This window comes from Phoenix dactylifera, chromosome 5, assembly GCF_051530095.1.
Source record: "Phoenix dactylifera cultivar Ajwa chromosome 5, Ajwa_hap1_PhDact_Kaust_v1.1, whole genome shotgun sequence".
NCBI classification, from domain to species: domain Eukaryota; kingdom Viridiplantae; phylum Streptophyta; class Magnoliopsida; order Arecales; family Arecaceae; genus Phoenix; species Phoenix dactylifera.
This window is the reverse complement of record NC_143194.1, coordinates 29,806,827-29,819,831: the sequence shown is the minus strand read 5'-3', so window position 1 is coordinate 29,819,831 and position 13,005 is coordinate 29,806,827. Positions and strand designations below refer to the sequence as shown.

At 43.3% G+C, this 13,005-nt stretch overlaps 1 protein-coding gene across 1 annotated transcript; it reads right to left on the bottom strand.

Moving 5' to 3' along the window:
- Nucleotides 1-6,860: 6,860 nt before the first annotated feature.
- On the bottom strand, nt 6,861-12,801 carry LOC103702471 (putative transcription factor GLK1). The gene is made up of 6 exons (XM_008784916.6): nt 11,698-12,801; nt 10,852-10,992; nt 8,849-9,190; nt 8,705-8,776; nt 8,507-8,617; nt 6,861-7,384 (listed from the first exon to the last, which is right to left on the bottom strand). The coding sequence occupies exons 1-6, from the start codon at nt 12,157-12,159 to the stop codon at nt 7,235-7,237; spliced, it is 1,278 nt and encodes a 425-aa protein (XP_008783138.3). The 5' UTR covers nt 12,160-12,801; the 3' UTR covers nt 6,861-7,234.
- Nucleotides 12,802-13,005: the final 204 nt, after the last annotated feature.

Here is a 13,005-nt window from a genome sequence, read left to right as displayed (position 1 = left end):
GAGAGAGAGAGGGAGAGGGAGAGAGGGGAAGAGGGAAGAGGGGGGGGGGGGGGGTGTGCGGAGATCTCGCTGGCCGTTCGGCCGGCGGGTTCATCGTGGGAAGACCACGATGAATAGACTGAAGTCGGCATCCATTGCCGACTTCAGTTCATTGGGCCCAAGAACGGGCCCAATTTCTGGTCTTTACAACTAGCACACCAGAAAATAAGCATTTTCATTATCTTGTGGGAGCATCCTCACCATGATATATGCATGCCGCTTGCCATCCACCATACATCTCAACTATGATTTACCTTTACTCAGGGCTGCAGGCACCAACTTATTTGATTAAGACATATTTAGAAGCCAACTTAGCTTATTATTAACTGCCACGGTACAAAACCAGGTTTAACTTTCAAATAAATTTAAGAAATTTGAAGGTTCTAATAAAAATAAAAAAAGAATTCAGTTGTCCTTAGAATCTTAGGAAATCATTACAAGTAAAAATGAAAAAAAATGAAGAGATATCTTTTATAAATATTAATGATGATGTTTCCTATCATCATCTTTGTTGCGCAAATCACAGGGTACAATGATGCAGAACAATGCGAAGAATTGAGAGAGAAAGAAAAAGAAAACATCAAACACAAGGATTTACGTGATTCGGCAATGTGCCTGCGTTCACGGGAGTGAAACGGCTGTAATTTCCACTCTGTCTCAAAATAACTAGAGTTATAATTTTCCAATCCTTATCAGCATCTCTGATAAAATAAAATACTATATAATTATCCCAAAGATAAGCATATTCCGTTGCTTTGCTCCGTTCTATTAGAATACTAGTGGACCGCTCAATATGAGCCACTTACTCTAACAATCTTCATGGTCATCAGAGTCACCACCCGCTTGAAAACGAGGGTTCTTCTCCTACAAAGAATGAAGTGTAAGATTTATATGCGTGCAGCAGTGGGAGGGCGACCGCATCCTCGACCTACAGGTTGCTATCCTATTTTCCTCGAAATCAGCTAGAACACTAAACTGCTAATGGTTTAAAAATAATTTTAACAGAAAAAGTGCTATGCAGGCAGAGATTTCCATTTACAATAAGAAATTTACTGATTATTCTGAAAATGGATGTGTGCCTCACAAATGGAGCCTCGGGTGTTATTCTTGGAATTGATTGCAAATCCCAGTGAATTTCAACATAAATGATGACAGTCCACACAGGAGAATGATAGATCATATTTTCATCAAGAATTAGTTGTACATTCAATCATGCAAGACAGACATGGGCACCAGAGATGATAGGCTAGCATGATACACCACCACAAATAGCCACTGTTGCGATCTTGGTGGGTGTTCCTGCCAAATTGCAGCAAAATCCCTTTCCAGATGAAGATCTTAATCATGCCACTGAGCTATAAGGCCTAAAGGAAGCTCTCAATGCAAGTCACTTAAGGAGGAAAAAAATATTGAATATGCCGTTGCAATCAATCTTGGGGCATCAATTTGATTTGCACTTCAAGTAATTATGTCGCCAAACTCACTTCAATTATTCTCTTCATGTCTTCTTTTATTTTTCCATACAAGTCCAGAAAAAGAATAACTTTGGGCATTAGTTGGCTACTGATATTATGTGGCGCCTATTAATTTGGATTTCCGTAGATTCCATAACAACATTATCTTTCACTCAGCTATTTTTGATGCCCTTTTACCTCAATGCTACATCCAAACTTATATACCCAACCTGTTGTGGTTCAAATCTGGCCTGCCGGAGGAGTCGGGGGAGTTGCCGGAGTGTGAAAGAAGATGGGAGAACTACCTCCTACGACCGACGGTGTACCTGCACAAAGCCTCACCGGTGTTTCCGATGAGGACCTTCTGACGATCAAATTAGAGTGGAGCTTACTATATCCAGCCAAAAAGTCCCCCCAGGTATTACATATTGGTTTTCATTTATAGTCCCGGTAGGGGTGCTTAGGTAGCAAGGTATGGCCTGTTCTTGGGAATGGTAACGCGTTGACAGTCATGGCAGGGCATGACCCGTTTCCATCGTGAGTGGGGGTGGCGCGCAGCCAGGATTTGATTGTGGTGCACGGTGGAGTCCATTCTTGGGAACGGAAAGGCGTTGGCAGGGTATGGCCAGAGTAGTATTTCATGGTGGCGTTGCAATGCCACATAGTAGGGTGTGGGCATGCACATGGGTACGGCCGTCGGTAAGGCTGAACTCGTTGAGAGGTTGCATTGTGTTTTTGGTGAGGTCGGCTTGACGGGTGTCGAGGTATGCCCGACGAAGCGCCTCGAGCTTGGAAGTCGGGGCGTATAATTAGAGAAGGCGATTCGAACTTGGCTGGGGCACGTCGGCGAATAAAGAAAGCGTCCCAGGCTTGATCGGGGCAGGTCGGCGAATGAGGAAGGTGCCCCGAGCTTGGCCTGGGCGGATCGGCGAATGTCTAAGGTCGGAGGAGCTTTCGATGGAGTCCGAGGTCGGGCTGATTCTGGGTCAGACCGAGGACACGTCCGATTGGTGTTGGTGTCTGTTGGGCCGAAATTGGGTAGCCCTTTTGTTGTGGACTGGACGATCCATTTCGCCCTCTATCATTTGCTCCCCGACTTCCGAGGTTGAGTTGCTTTTCAGCTCGGGCGAAGGTAGTAGCTGGACTATTGATCGTCCTACACATCAGCCAAGCGGCTTATCAAGGACTCATTGCTTCTGGTAGTACTTTGTAAGGTGAGCTTGAATGAGTTGAGTCGCCACATCAGTTGAAGAGGAAGCGGCTGTGGGAAGCCTTTGGAGCATTTCGGAGATTTTCGGCGTTCCTCTTGGTGACCTTCCTCTTCTCGTTTTCTCCGTTGAAACCTCTAGTTAGGTGCTTTCACCCTTTTTCGGTTGCTTGGAGGGGCTCTTCTTTAGTCTTCTTTTGCTTTATTGTGAGCAAGGCGATGGGGTCGCCCTCGAGAGCCCTTGTACTTGGTGTGGACCTATCTCGAGCCCGAGTTTCTTCGTCATCGGAGGAAGCCGAGCTCGATGGGAGTCATGACCTGTACGAGATTGACTCAACCATGGGTGAAGAGGAACTGGTCTAAATTCAGGTTCAGTTCTTTATTCCCTCCGGGTTCACCCTGGAGCTCTAGGGCCCAGGGCTCGAGTTGATGATGCTCCTGAGAGTCGGATTGGGGTAACGTAAATACACTCCGAGCGAGGCTGAGGTTCCTCATGCATGGGTTCATGAACGAGCTCCTAACGGCTTACCACCTAGTCCCAGCGCAGCTCGTCTTAGGGCTGCAAATGGGTTGGGTCGACCCGTGACCCGACCCGACCCAACCCGCTTAAGACCCGACCCGACCCGCATTTTAGGACCCGCGGGGCCGGGTCGGGTCCTAAATTTGGACCCGTTCTATTTTTCGGGTCGGGTCGGGTCTGCCCAATTTCGACCCACACCCCGACCCGACCCGACCCAATTTTTTGGATCATTTTTTAAAGACATGCAGCCCATTGGGCCGCAGGCCCGCAGTGCTACTGACTACTGTGCTTTGCCCGCAGCCCGCAACGGATGATATATAAATCATCCGCTTCACGCCTTCACCTGTTGGACCCCTTCCTCCCTTTTTCTCTCCCGTGCGGCGCAGCGGCTGTGCCTTCAAGCGCTGCTGGATAGCCATGGCGCCCAGGAGAAAGCCCTCCGGGTACCAGAAGCCTTGGTATTTTCTGGAAGGAACCCATCCTTTCTCCAGAGGGAGAGTTGAGATGAAGTCATCGTAATCTTCAATACGCCGTGGAGAAGGGTGGCCCTCCTGTTCTTCTATAACCTTGAACGGAATGGGGGCACAAGAGCGAGGGGGATAAGTGGCCATGGCAGGATGGACGAAGCTCCAATGCTGATCTTCTGCTCCTATAAGCAATAACTTTTGATACGTAATGACAACGATTAGAGGAGACGTTTTTCTTTTTTTTAAGCATTAGTTGGAAGCAAGCGCCACGGCCGATCTTTTTTTTTTTTACTTTTTCTTGATTTGACAAATTGTACTATTGCCATTTTCATCAAAAATATTAAAAAAATACATCATGACTGACAGCTGCTGACCTGCAGAACCGTCCTGTAGATTTGGTTTAGATTTTTTTTTTGATTCTTAAAACAAAAAAAATGTTTTTGATCCCACGGGCCTCTGTTTTTGATCGCGTCAGATCGAACTCCACTAAGAACTGCATCTAATGGTCGATTCAGATTTGAAAACGGCTCGTGCACTGAACTTTCGCATAATTTGGACCCGGACCCGATCCGGACCCGACCCGAACCCGATCCGGACCCGACCAGATCCGGACCCGACCCGACCCGAATGACCCATCGGGGTAGGTATGGACCCGACCCGACCCGATCCGTTTTTCAACTGGGTCGGGTCTGGGTCCAAAATTAGGACCCGAACATGCAACCGGGTCGGATCGGGGTCACCTAGGACCCGACCCAACCCGACCCATTTGCAGCCCTAGCTCGTCTCGAATTTATGGAGGATGATAGTGGGCTTCCTCGTCCCTGTGCCTTACACATAATCTGGCCCTCTCGGTCAATGTTTTCTGGAGATGCTTTATGTTGAAAGCTAACTCCGTGGATAAAAAGTAGTGGTACTTCTTTTCTCGGGGAGGCTGCTCACTCTTTCGATGTGCGCCTTCCTCCATTCTTGGATGGAAGCGCAAATTTTTCTTTGTTTTCTCTGAGCGGTCATGGAGGGTTGATTCGACCTGGGGTTCGCCGCGGGTCGCCGTTAATAATAGACTGCCCAAGTTGTCACAGCTCGAGCAGGTGACTTTAAACACGCTGCTCGGCCTGCAAGAAATCTCAGGACTCTCCGACTTGCTTCCCAAGAAAGTTTTGGCGAACATCGACGCAAGCTCGGCTCATCTCTGAGCCCCTTCCGGATGGTACGGTTGCCCCATCGCAAAAAGTCTTGGGTTTGCATGTATGGGTTGGCCGTCCTCCGGATGGTTTAAAATTTTTGGACAAAGTCCGTGACCGGTGGTATCAAAACCTAAGCTTCGTATTGCGAGCTTATCAGTCATGTCAGTATTATTTTGGAATACGAGAACAGATAAGACTTGGGCATAGTTGGGCTCCCTCTCAAGTGGGCGCCAATTTGTGATAAGCATGTCACGAGGTTGAGGGATTGTTACGGTCTCATGTTGGCTGATACAGAGGCTGCTACGTGGGGTCTACAAATAAAGGGACGTTCCCATGTAGTCTAAGCTTTTTGGTCGGATGTGAATTGCTCTTTACTCTTGGTTCCTCTTCTTGGAGATATGCCAGGGATTCCCCCATTCTGGTCCGTTGGTTCGCACCGCATATCATTGGTTTTTTTTTTTTTTTTGAAACGTCAATTTATATGGCTGTAACATGAGCACATCCTGTCAAATCAGAATAAAGTAAAAAGTAGAATGAGAACAGAAACTCTACTATAGATTTCCAAAGAAGTTCTCCGGAATGCCGTGCAACGTAGGAGGCGACCCAGTCTGCTGCCCTGTTCGCCTTCCAAAAGACATGTACTGCCTGGAACTCGTTCATCTTCATAGCCAACCTGCGAGTTTTACGAATAAAAGGATGACCATCTCCATACTTGTCCGTATTCTGGATCCAATCGAGTACTATAGATGAATCCCCTCGAGGTGCACCCGCCTCGCATAGGATATGCGCTCCCAGGCTGCCCGAAGCTCTGCCCCAACTACAGTAAGTCCTGGCGTACAACGGCCCCTCTGCTGTGACCAACCTACCGAAGTTGTCTCTAATCACAAATCCAATACTTTCGGACCTCCCATCCATTGCCATGCTGCCATCGATATTCACCTTGAGATGACCAAGGAGCGAGAGCACCCAACCGCATATCATTGTTGGAGTCATATATATATATATATATATATATCAGACAACTATCTTTCAGCATCAAAGTTGACACTTTTGGAGCAATTTCTCAAGACCAAGTATCTTTTGTAGCCATAGAGTTGAAAAGGGTGGTTGAGTTGCGTGAGAAGCCGTCAGAACCGGGAATGCATAAATGGGTTCTAAAGTTGTTGATTGAGGTCGAGCCGACAGCACCGAGGGATGGGAAGATTGTAACGTAGGATTCTCGTGGAAGGGTGGCTTACAATGACCTTGAGAATAGAAGCTTTGACAAGTATGAGTGTCCAGCTAGCTTGTGGGAGGTCTAACTACAGCAATATCACTAGCTTAATATTTCTGATGTCTTCTGATGTTGTTTGCTTCTGTGCTTTAATTCCGGCATTTTACTGATGTGACTCTGTGTGTTTGGTGTTGCTCAAGGGAAGTACTTTCGTGACATCTGAAATGAAAAAGTTTTTTTTTATTAAAAAAAAAGGGTTTTGATGGTAATATTTTAAAAAGTGCTTCAATGAGGATAAAAAGTTTGAAAGAAGCTAAAATTCTGCTTGCTAGGCTTCTCCTTAATCAGAAGAAACACCAGAGACGCCTTAATTCGTCCTTATGGATGAGAATTGCGGGTGGCTCAAATCAGTTGAGGTCTGGTGTTTTGTGGGATCGATTTACAGTGCGCTTGTCAAGCTTCGTAAGGGGTTGGGCCAATAAGGAGACACGATCTCGGATAACCTATCAGATACAGGTCTTGGCCTCCTTGATGTTTCGCTTGTGAAGTACACGGTGGAGGTTATTCCTCTGCACCTTTTGTTTAACATGCACGTATTTGCAAGTTTTTTTTTTTGAGAGAGAAGAGAGATTTTATGAGTCTCGTGTGTTAAAGAATATTTTTTATTGTATATAATGTACATTATATGCATGTAGCCACGTTCGTGAGCTCGTTATTGTCATCACCATGCATATATATGACTCTCTCCTGGTACAGTAAAGAGAGGACGAGAGTAGTTTACAACCCAATCCTTATTGTATCATTTATGGTGTTACAATGTAGGACAATTTCTGCTCTTTCAAGTTAGTAGTCATATCCTTAAGCGAGCATAATAACAACAGTCCTACTACAATCATTAAATGCAAATAAAATTGCTCTCATTATAGTACAACACGCATAGGCTTACAAAAAGTAAGGAGTTGCCTGCTTGTTCTTTCATCCATCTTCGTGCAGCCTGAGAGTCTCACACAAGTACAAATGAGTAAAGTGGGCCTACTCACGAAAAGATTGAAAGGAGTTTCCACTAACTCTAAGATCTAGAGATAGACATGTCGACGAAATCTTGATGGGTTGGCCTTGGCCATGAAACCAAGGTGTTGTTGACATGATATCAACCACACATTGGCGGTACTTTTGACACACCTTGCCTCTGTAGTTCCACCAGTACGCTTTCCAATGAGGGAGGCTTCAACCCAAGAGGTAATGGCGACCATGGCTTCGCTAAAGCATCTCCAATAGCTGCATCTATACTTTCCTTTGACTGGAGAAACGATGAGGAATAAAGAGATAGGTTTACGAATATTATTAGTGGATCAAAAATCACATATGCATGAGCTGCACTATATTAGAATATTGAAATAACTATATTGTGGGGATAACGTTATAGAATGAAATTTTTCCTCAAAAAACATTACAAAATGAATATATCAAGGTGCGTTCATGTATCTATTCCATACAACACAATGCCCTATCGATAGCATTAGTAGCTTCTGCAAACGCCTTTTCCTTATTCTTGTTCTAATAGACATGCCATCTAATTGAAGACTCAACGAGGTTCTTTTTGTTTGTGAACTCAGAAGTCAATTCTAGTTTCCTGCAATTTTTGAATACTTGTACTTCATCATATTTGACATCAATTTTTCTACTTCTATGTTGGATCTACAAATACTTCAGCTAAGACAAGTTAGAATTTCTGATCGTGTTTCTTAATATGTGACTCTACATTCTCCATTCTATCAATTTTTACATTCTTAATACTTAAAATCATCTTTGGTGCATGAACCAAACACAACTCACAAAGACCGTCCTGCATGACATTCACCCGTATAAATCAGTAGTGCTTTTTGCTTAGCCCCCCCTTTCTTTTCCTCTTGAACATCTTTAATTTTATGGGTAACGCCTCTTGAGCCTTCTATAACAAATGCCCATCTTTCGGCTTTTTTTCATAAATTTTTATTTCTGTTACCTTGGTTTTAGTTCACGAAATCAACTAGCCCAAAGCTGAGGGGCCTACATGATACGTAGCAAGTTGACAAGGCAGAATAACCCCACTATTCTGATGTTCCACAGAGATGGGCGTGGAATCTATCGTACCCTGATCAACCACATGGACTTGGACAAACTCAGACAACGTGTCTTGCGGACTGTCCATGCATAAGTAGCATCTTCCTGTACTTGTTTTAACCGCCTTTATTTGACTCCAATAAATTACTAGATGTTTTTTTTTTCCCTCCAGAAGACTAGATTACTCTATATTTCACCTGGTAGTCTACACAAGTTGTCAGAAAATAATTGAATCATAATGTTTTAACTTTGAACTAATATATGAGTGAATAAGTTGTGCAGCACCGATTCAAAGTGAGACGAATGATACGAAACTTACAGGATAAGCATCGAGCTGAAGCTGCGGAACAGAGTGCTTTGTGGCGGGAGGAAGAAGTGCCCTATAGAAGGGGTAGGGAAGAACACCCGGGACTGGTGGAGCTGGAAACCTCTGCATTTAATTTGTTCCACAAAGTAAGGTACCAACCTCTTCACATACATTTCATAGGATGATCATGAAGAGAAGGTGAATATATACCGTTGGGAATGCCTGAGGGAAGCAAGGAGTTCCTTGTGTTAGGGTATGTGGTACCCAACCTTCTCGAGGGCCCTGCAACAAAAAAAAACAGTTTAGAGAGAGAGAGATGGGGAGAGAGAGGGAGAGAGTGAGAAGAGGAGGTACCTTATGGTAATGGTGGTGCCAATAAGAAGGGTTTGATGGTGGAGGAAGAGGTGGCTGAGGAGCCCACGGCGGAGTGGGAGTCCGCAGGGCTAGATGTCTCGGCCACATGTGCACTAATGGTGGGTCTGCTGTGGGGTGCCCCCAAACATGTAAGGGTCTAAAAGACTGCATTGGAGGAGGAGGAGGAGGAGGACGTGGAGGGAATCCAATGGTGGGGGCAACCCAAGGGTTCATGTCCCTTTTTGCACTGGCACCGCAGGGTGAATATATTTGCCGTCTCTGGCTCCAGCTTGCAGCTTCTTTCTCCCTCGCGAGCAGATGCTTACGGTGAGATCTATATTTCTGTGCACAGTAAATTGTCAGTTGGATAGGTGAATTCACCTAAAGTTTTTACTTTTTAGGCCTTTAAAAGACAATGAAAAAAAAAGGAAGAAAGAAAAGGATAAAGACTGCGTTTGGGAGAGCGGGTGACAGTAAAATTTTTGAAGATAGAACTTTTGAAAGTAAAATTTTTATAAAAAACTGATTGCTGTTTAGTAATTACATTTTTAAAATGCTGTGGAACTTTAACATGTATTTGATGAACAAACTGAGAAAGTATTTTTAGTATGATAAAATAACCATAAAAGACATCATATGGTATTTACAACAGAGCATAATAAAATATATAATATATAAATACATACTTATATGATATAGTATAATATTAATATAATGTAATATAATATTATTATAATCTAGTAATATAATATTATATACTATAGCATAATAATTTAATATAATATTAAATTTTAACATAATATATCAATATATTATGATATAATATAATATTATATTATATTTATAGTATAATACAATAATAAAGGTATAAAATATTATAATTATTAGCGTAAATTAATTTTTCATTCTTTCAGAGATAATATAACATAATATTAAATTATTTAACATAACATATTAATGTATTATAATATATTATTATATTATATTATATTTATATTATAATATAATGCTAAAGGTATAAAATATTATAAGTATTAGCGTAAATTAATTTTTCACCCTTCCGATGACCATTTATCTCTCTAATAAATTCTCTAGTTATAGTATTTTGGTCCAAAAAGAAAAAAATATTATAACTCAAAACAGCTTCCTAATGATTCCTAAAAGTATTTTTTTGGAGAAGCTCCATTTTGCTTTTTTGAAGAAGCTCCAAAATGGAGCTTCTCTCAAAAAGTTAAAACAGCTCTCCAAAAATTTCATCAAATATTTTTATTTTATCTAAAAGTACTTTTGGAGAGCTAGAAAGTATTTTTTGGCACGCCAAAAGCTTCTCTAAATGGGACCAAAGGCTTTTGTGTTTTTTTTTTTCCCGAAATGTTTGAATTCTTTTAATTTCACTATGTGCAAGGAATCCAGCGAAGAAGTAAATTTATCCAATCTTGGCAGAGATTCCAATTATGTTTTCATATTTTTGGTTCTCGTGCTTGAATAGTCATACGAGCGAGCAATCATGGCGTGCTGCCCTATAATGGAGTACTAGTGAGGAAAAATGGAGGAAGAATGAAGAAAAGAAAAGCACCTTTCCCTTGTTTAGAAACATCAAATAAGACGAAGAGAAATAATCAGTGACACAAGTTTTACACATTTCATATTAGAAAACTAACCATGAAACCAGCTCGAATTGGATTTCCACTATATTTCAGAACTCCACTGCTGAAAATGCATGACTACAGCAGAATATCATGTTTCACATGTTTGGGGTCAGATTTATGTATTCATCTTCAGCATTTACAGTATAATTCCTCAACTGAACCAAACCTTTATTGCGTCCTAATAACTTAAAGAAATTAATGCTGGTTTTCCCTTCTCTCATCATATCTGCGTATACTGGACGCTGGAGCTAAATAGACCTCTCAACAGTACCGACACTTTCATCCAAAAGGGGGATGAAAGAGAGTAGATCATTTAGATGAGAGATGTGCAAAAAGGAGAAATAAGAATGGTACCTGCAGATGGCTTGCGACGTTGTGTCGAGTGAGGCAGTCGATCCCCATGAGCTCTAAAATCCTCGATGGCACTGCTTTATCTACTCCAAGCTGCTCCACTGCCTGAACAAATCTTCGATGCAACTCCGGCGTCCAGTCCACCTGAGACGTCAGCCATTGATTAGTAGAAAAGTAAGCTAAGAAAATGATAGAAAATATTATCCATAAAGGATAAGATCCATTAACCTTTTCTTCTTCATTAATAAAAGTTTCAGGTGACTAATGCGGCTGACTGCCCATTAGTCCCCTTTCTCCTGAACAAAAAAACAAAAAGAGACATGCTTCTCGTGATACCGTTCTTCCCCAGATCTATGCGAATTTTCGTAATGTGTTAGTGGCATTCTCTTTAGCTATAATTTGCACCTTATGATTGGATATAAGAAGCAAGAATACTAGGAAATATAAACACACAGATCCATAGCTTGTACTTGGAAAAAATGAAAATCCTGAAACGTAGGTGTTTTTTTTTTTTGATGGTGATGATCTCAAACAAGTATTCCTAGGATGAAGCAATCGGCAAGAAACAGTCACTACCTTTGCTCTAAAACTATATCTATTTATTCCTTTCACGTTAAAGGACCATCTAACACCTCCCATTGGATCAGATCTACTAATGGAGTCGTGGTTCTCGTGATATCTTCCTCCCAGGATCTATGTGAATTTTTATTATCTAGAGAGGAGAGGAGGGAGAGAGAGAGGAGTAGAGAGGGAAGAGAGAGAGAGGAGTAGAGAGGGAAGAGAGAGAGAGAGAGAGAGAGAGTTTCAGCCATGGTTGCACTGCGGCCAATACCCCTTCGCAACGCCTACCTTCACTTTCCGCTTCCCTTGCGAATTCTTCGTTGCCGTTGCCGTTGACTTCCGGCCTCTATCGGCCTCCGATGACGGCGACCTGACCTCCGCCGCCACGGCCACTGTGTCCTCCTTTGTCGTCGCACTCGTGACCTCCTCTCGTCGACTCAGATCCTTCTCTACCTTCATCTCCCCTTCCATCAATCCATTCTCTTGACCCCCACCATCCGAACCCACCGCCGACTCCACTGCCATAACCATCCCCGATGAGGCCTCTCCACCTCGAGGTCCATCTGAAAAAAACTCAGCAGGATCCACCTCGAGGTCCGGCAGTGTGTCCCGGTCATCAAACCCCATGAAGAGGTCATCAAAGTTGATATCCTCCAGCAAGGTGTCATCGGAGAAGTTGCCGGCCAATCCCCCGACCTCCCCATCTCTCTCCTCACCATTGGAGCCTCTCGGCGGTGAGACTGCAAGCATCCCGATAGAAGAAAAGGCAGAGAGAAGAACAAAAGAAGGATATATAGGCACAGACAGAGGCCAGGAATCTAGCTCTAGCAAGCTACTTAGCTGGCCGACACACAAGAAGGATAGTTGTCATGTGGTCGTTGTGATACGAACTGCATGGGAATCGGATTTAAGGAAGAGCTTCTCCTAAATTATACCTGTGTGCGGTTATGAAGCTGGTTTCTCCGAAAAGTGGGGTGGGTAGCTGGAGAGTCTGGAAGAGAGGGGTGGGGGAGAGGGCTAGTGGGGGACTTTCATGTGTTAGAATGGTTTGATTGGGGTCTTGGAGTATTTGAGTTGGGGGAGGTTGGATGTCAACCACAACTTCTTGAAGATTACTTTGATTTGTTTTGAGGGTTTTGTTTGGACATTCTCTCTCACTTCTAATTATTTGTGTGGTTTATGCTCTTGTGGATGAGTAATTTTGAGCGCTTTTAAAGTTTAGTGGGGGGGCCGACACAGACAGAGGGAGAGGGCTCGTGATCTTGTTGGAGGAGAAGATCCAAAAGGAGGGGGCTCCATGAACTGAGAAAAAAAAAAAGAAAAAAAAAGGAGGGGCTCGGAGACGCCAGCGGCTGCACGCATATCGGCTGGAGAGGCCGTCCACCCTTTCATGAAAGGAAAATGAGAGGGGGTGCAGAGGGCTACATCTTATTGTCTTTTCCTATAATGGGAGACGTGTCCTTTTCCAGTCTCCCGTCCATGGTGACCATTAATTTCTCCCCCCGGACGAACGAAACCAGGTCTCAAAACAACGACGCAGTGTTACGTTGGAAATTGGAATCGCCAATTTAAGGATTTTTAGTCGCAGATATTTAA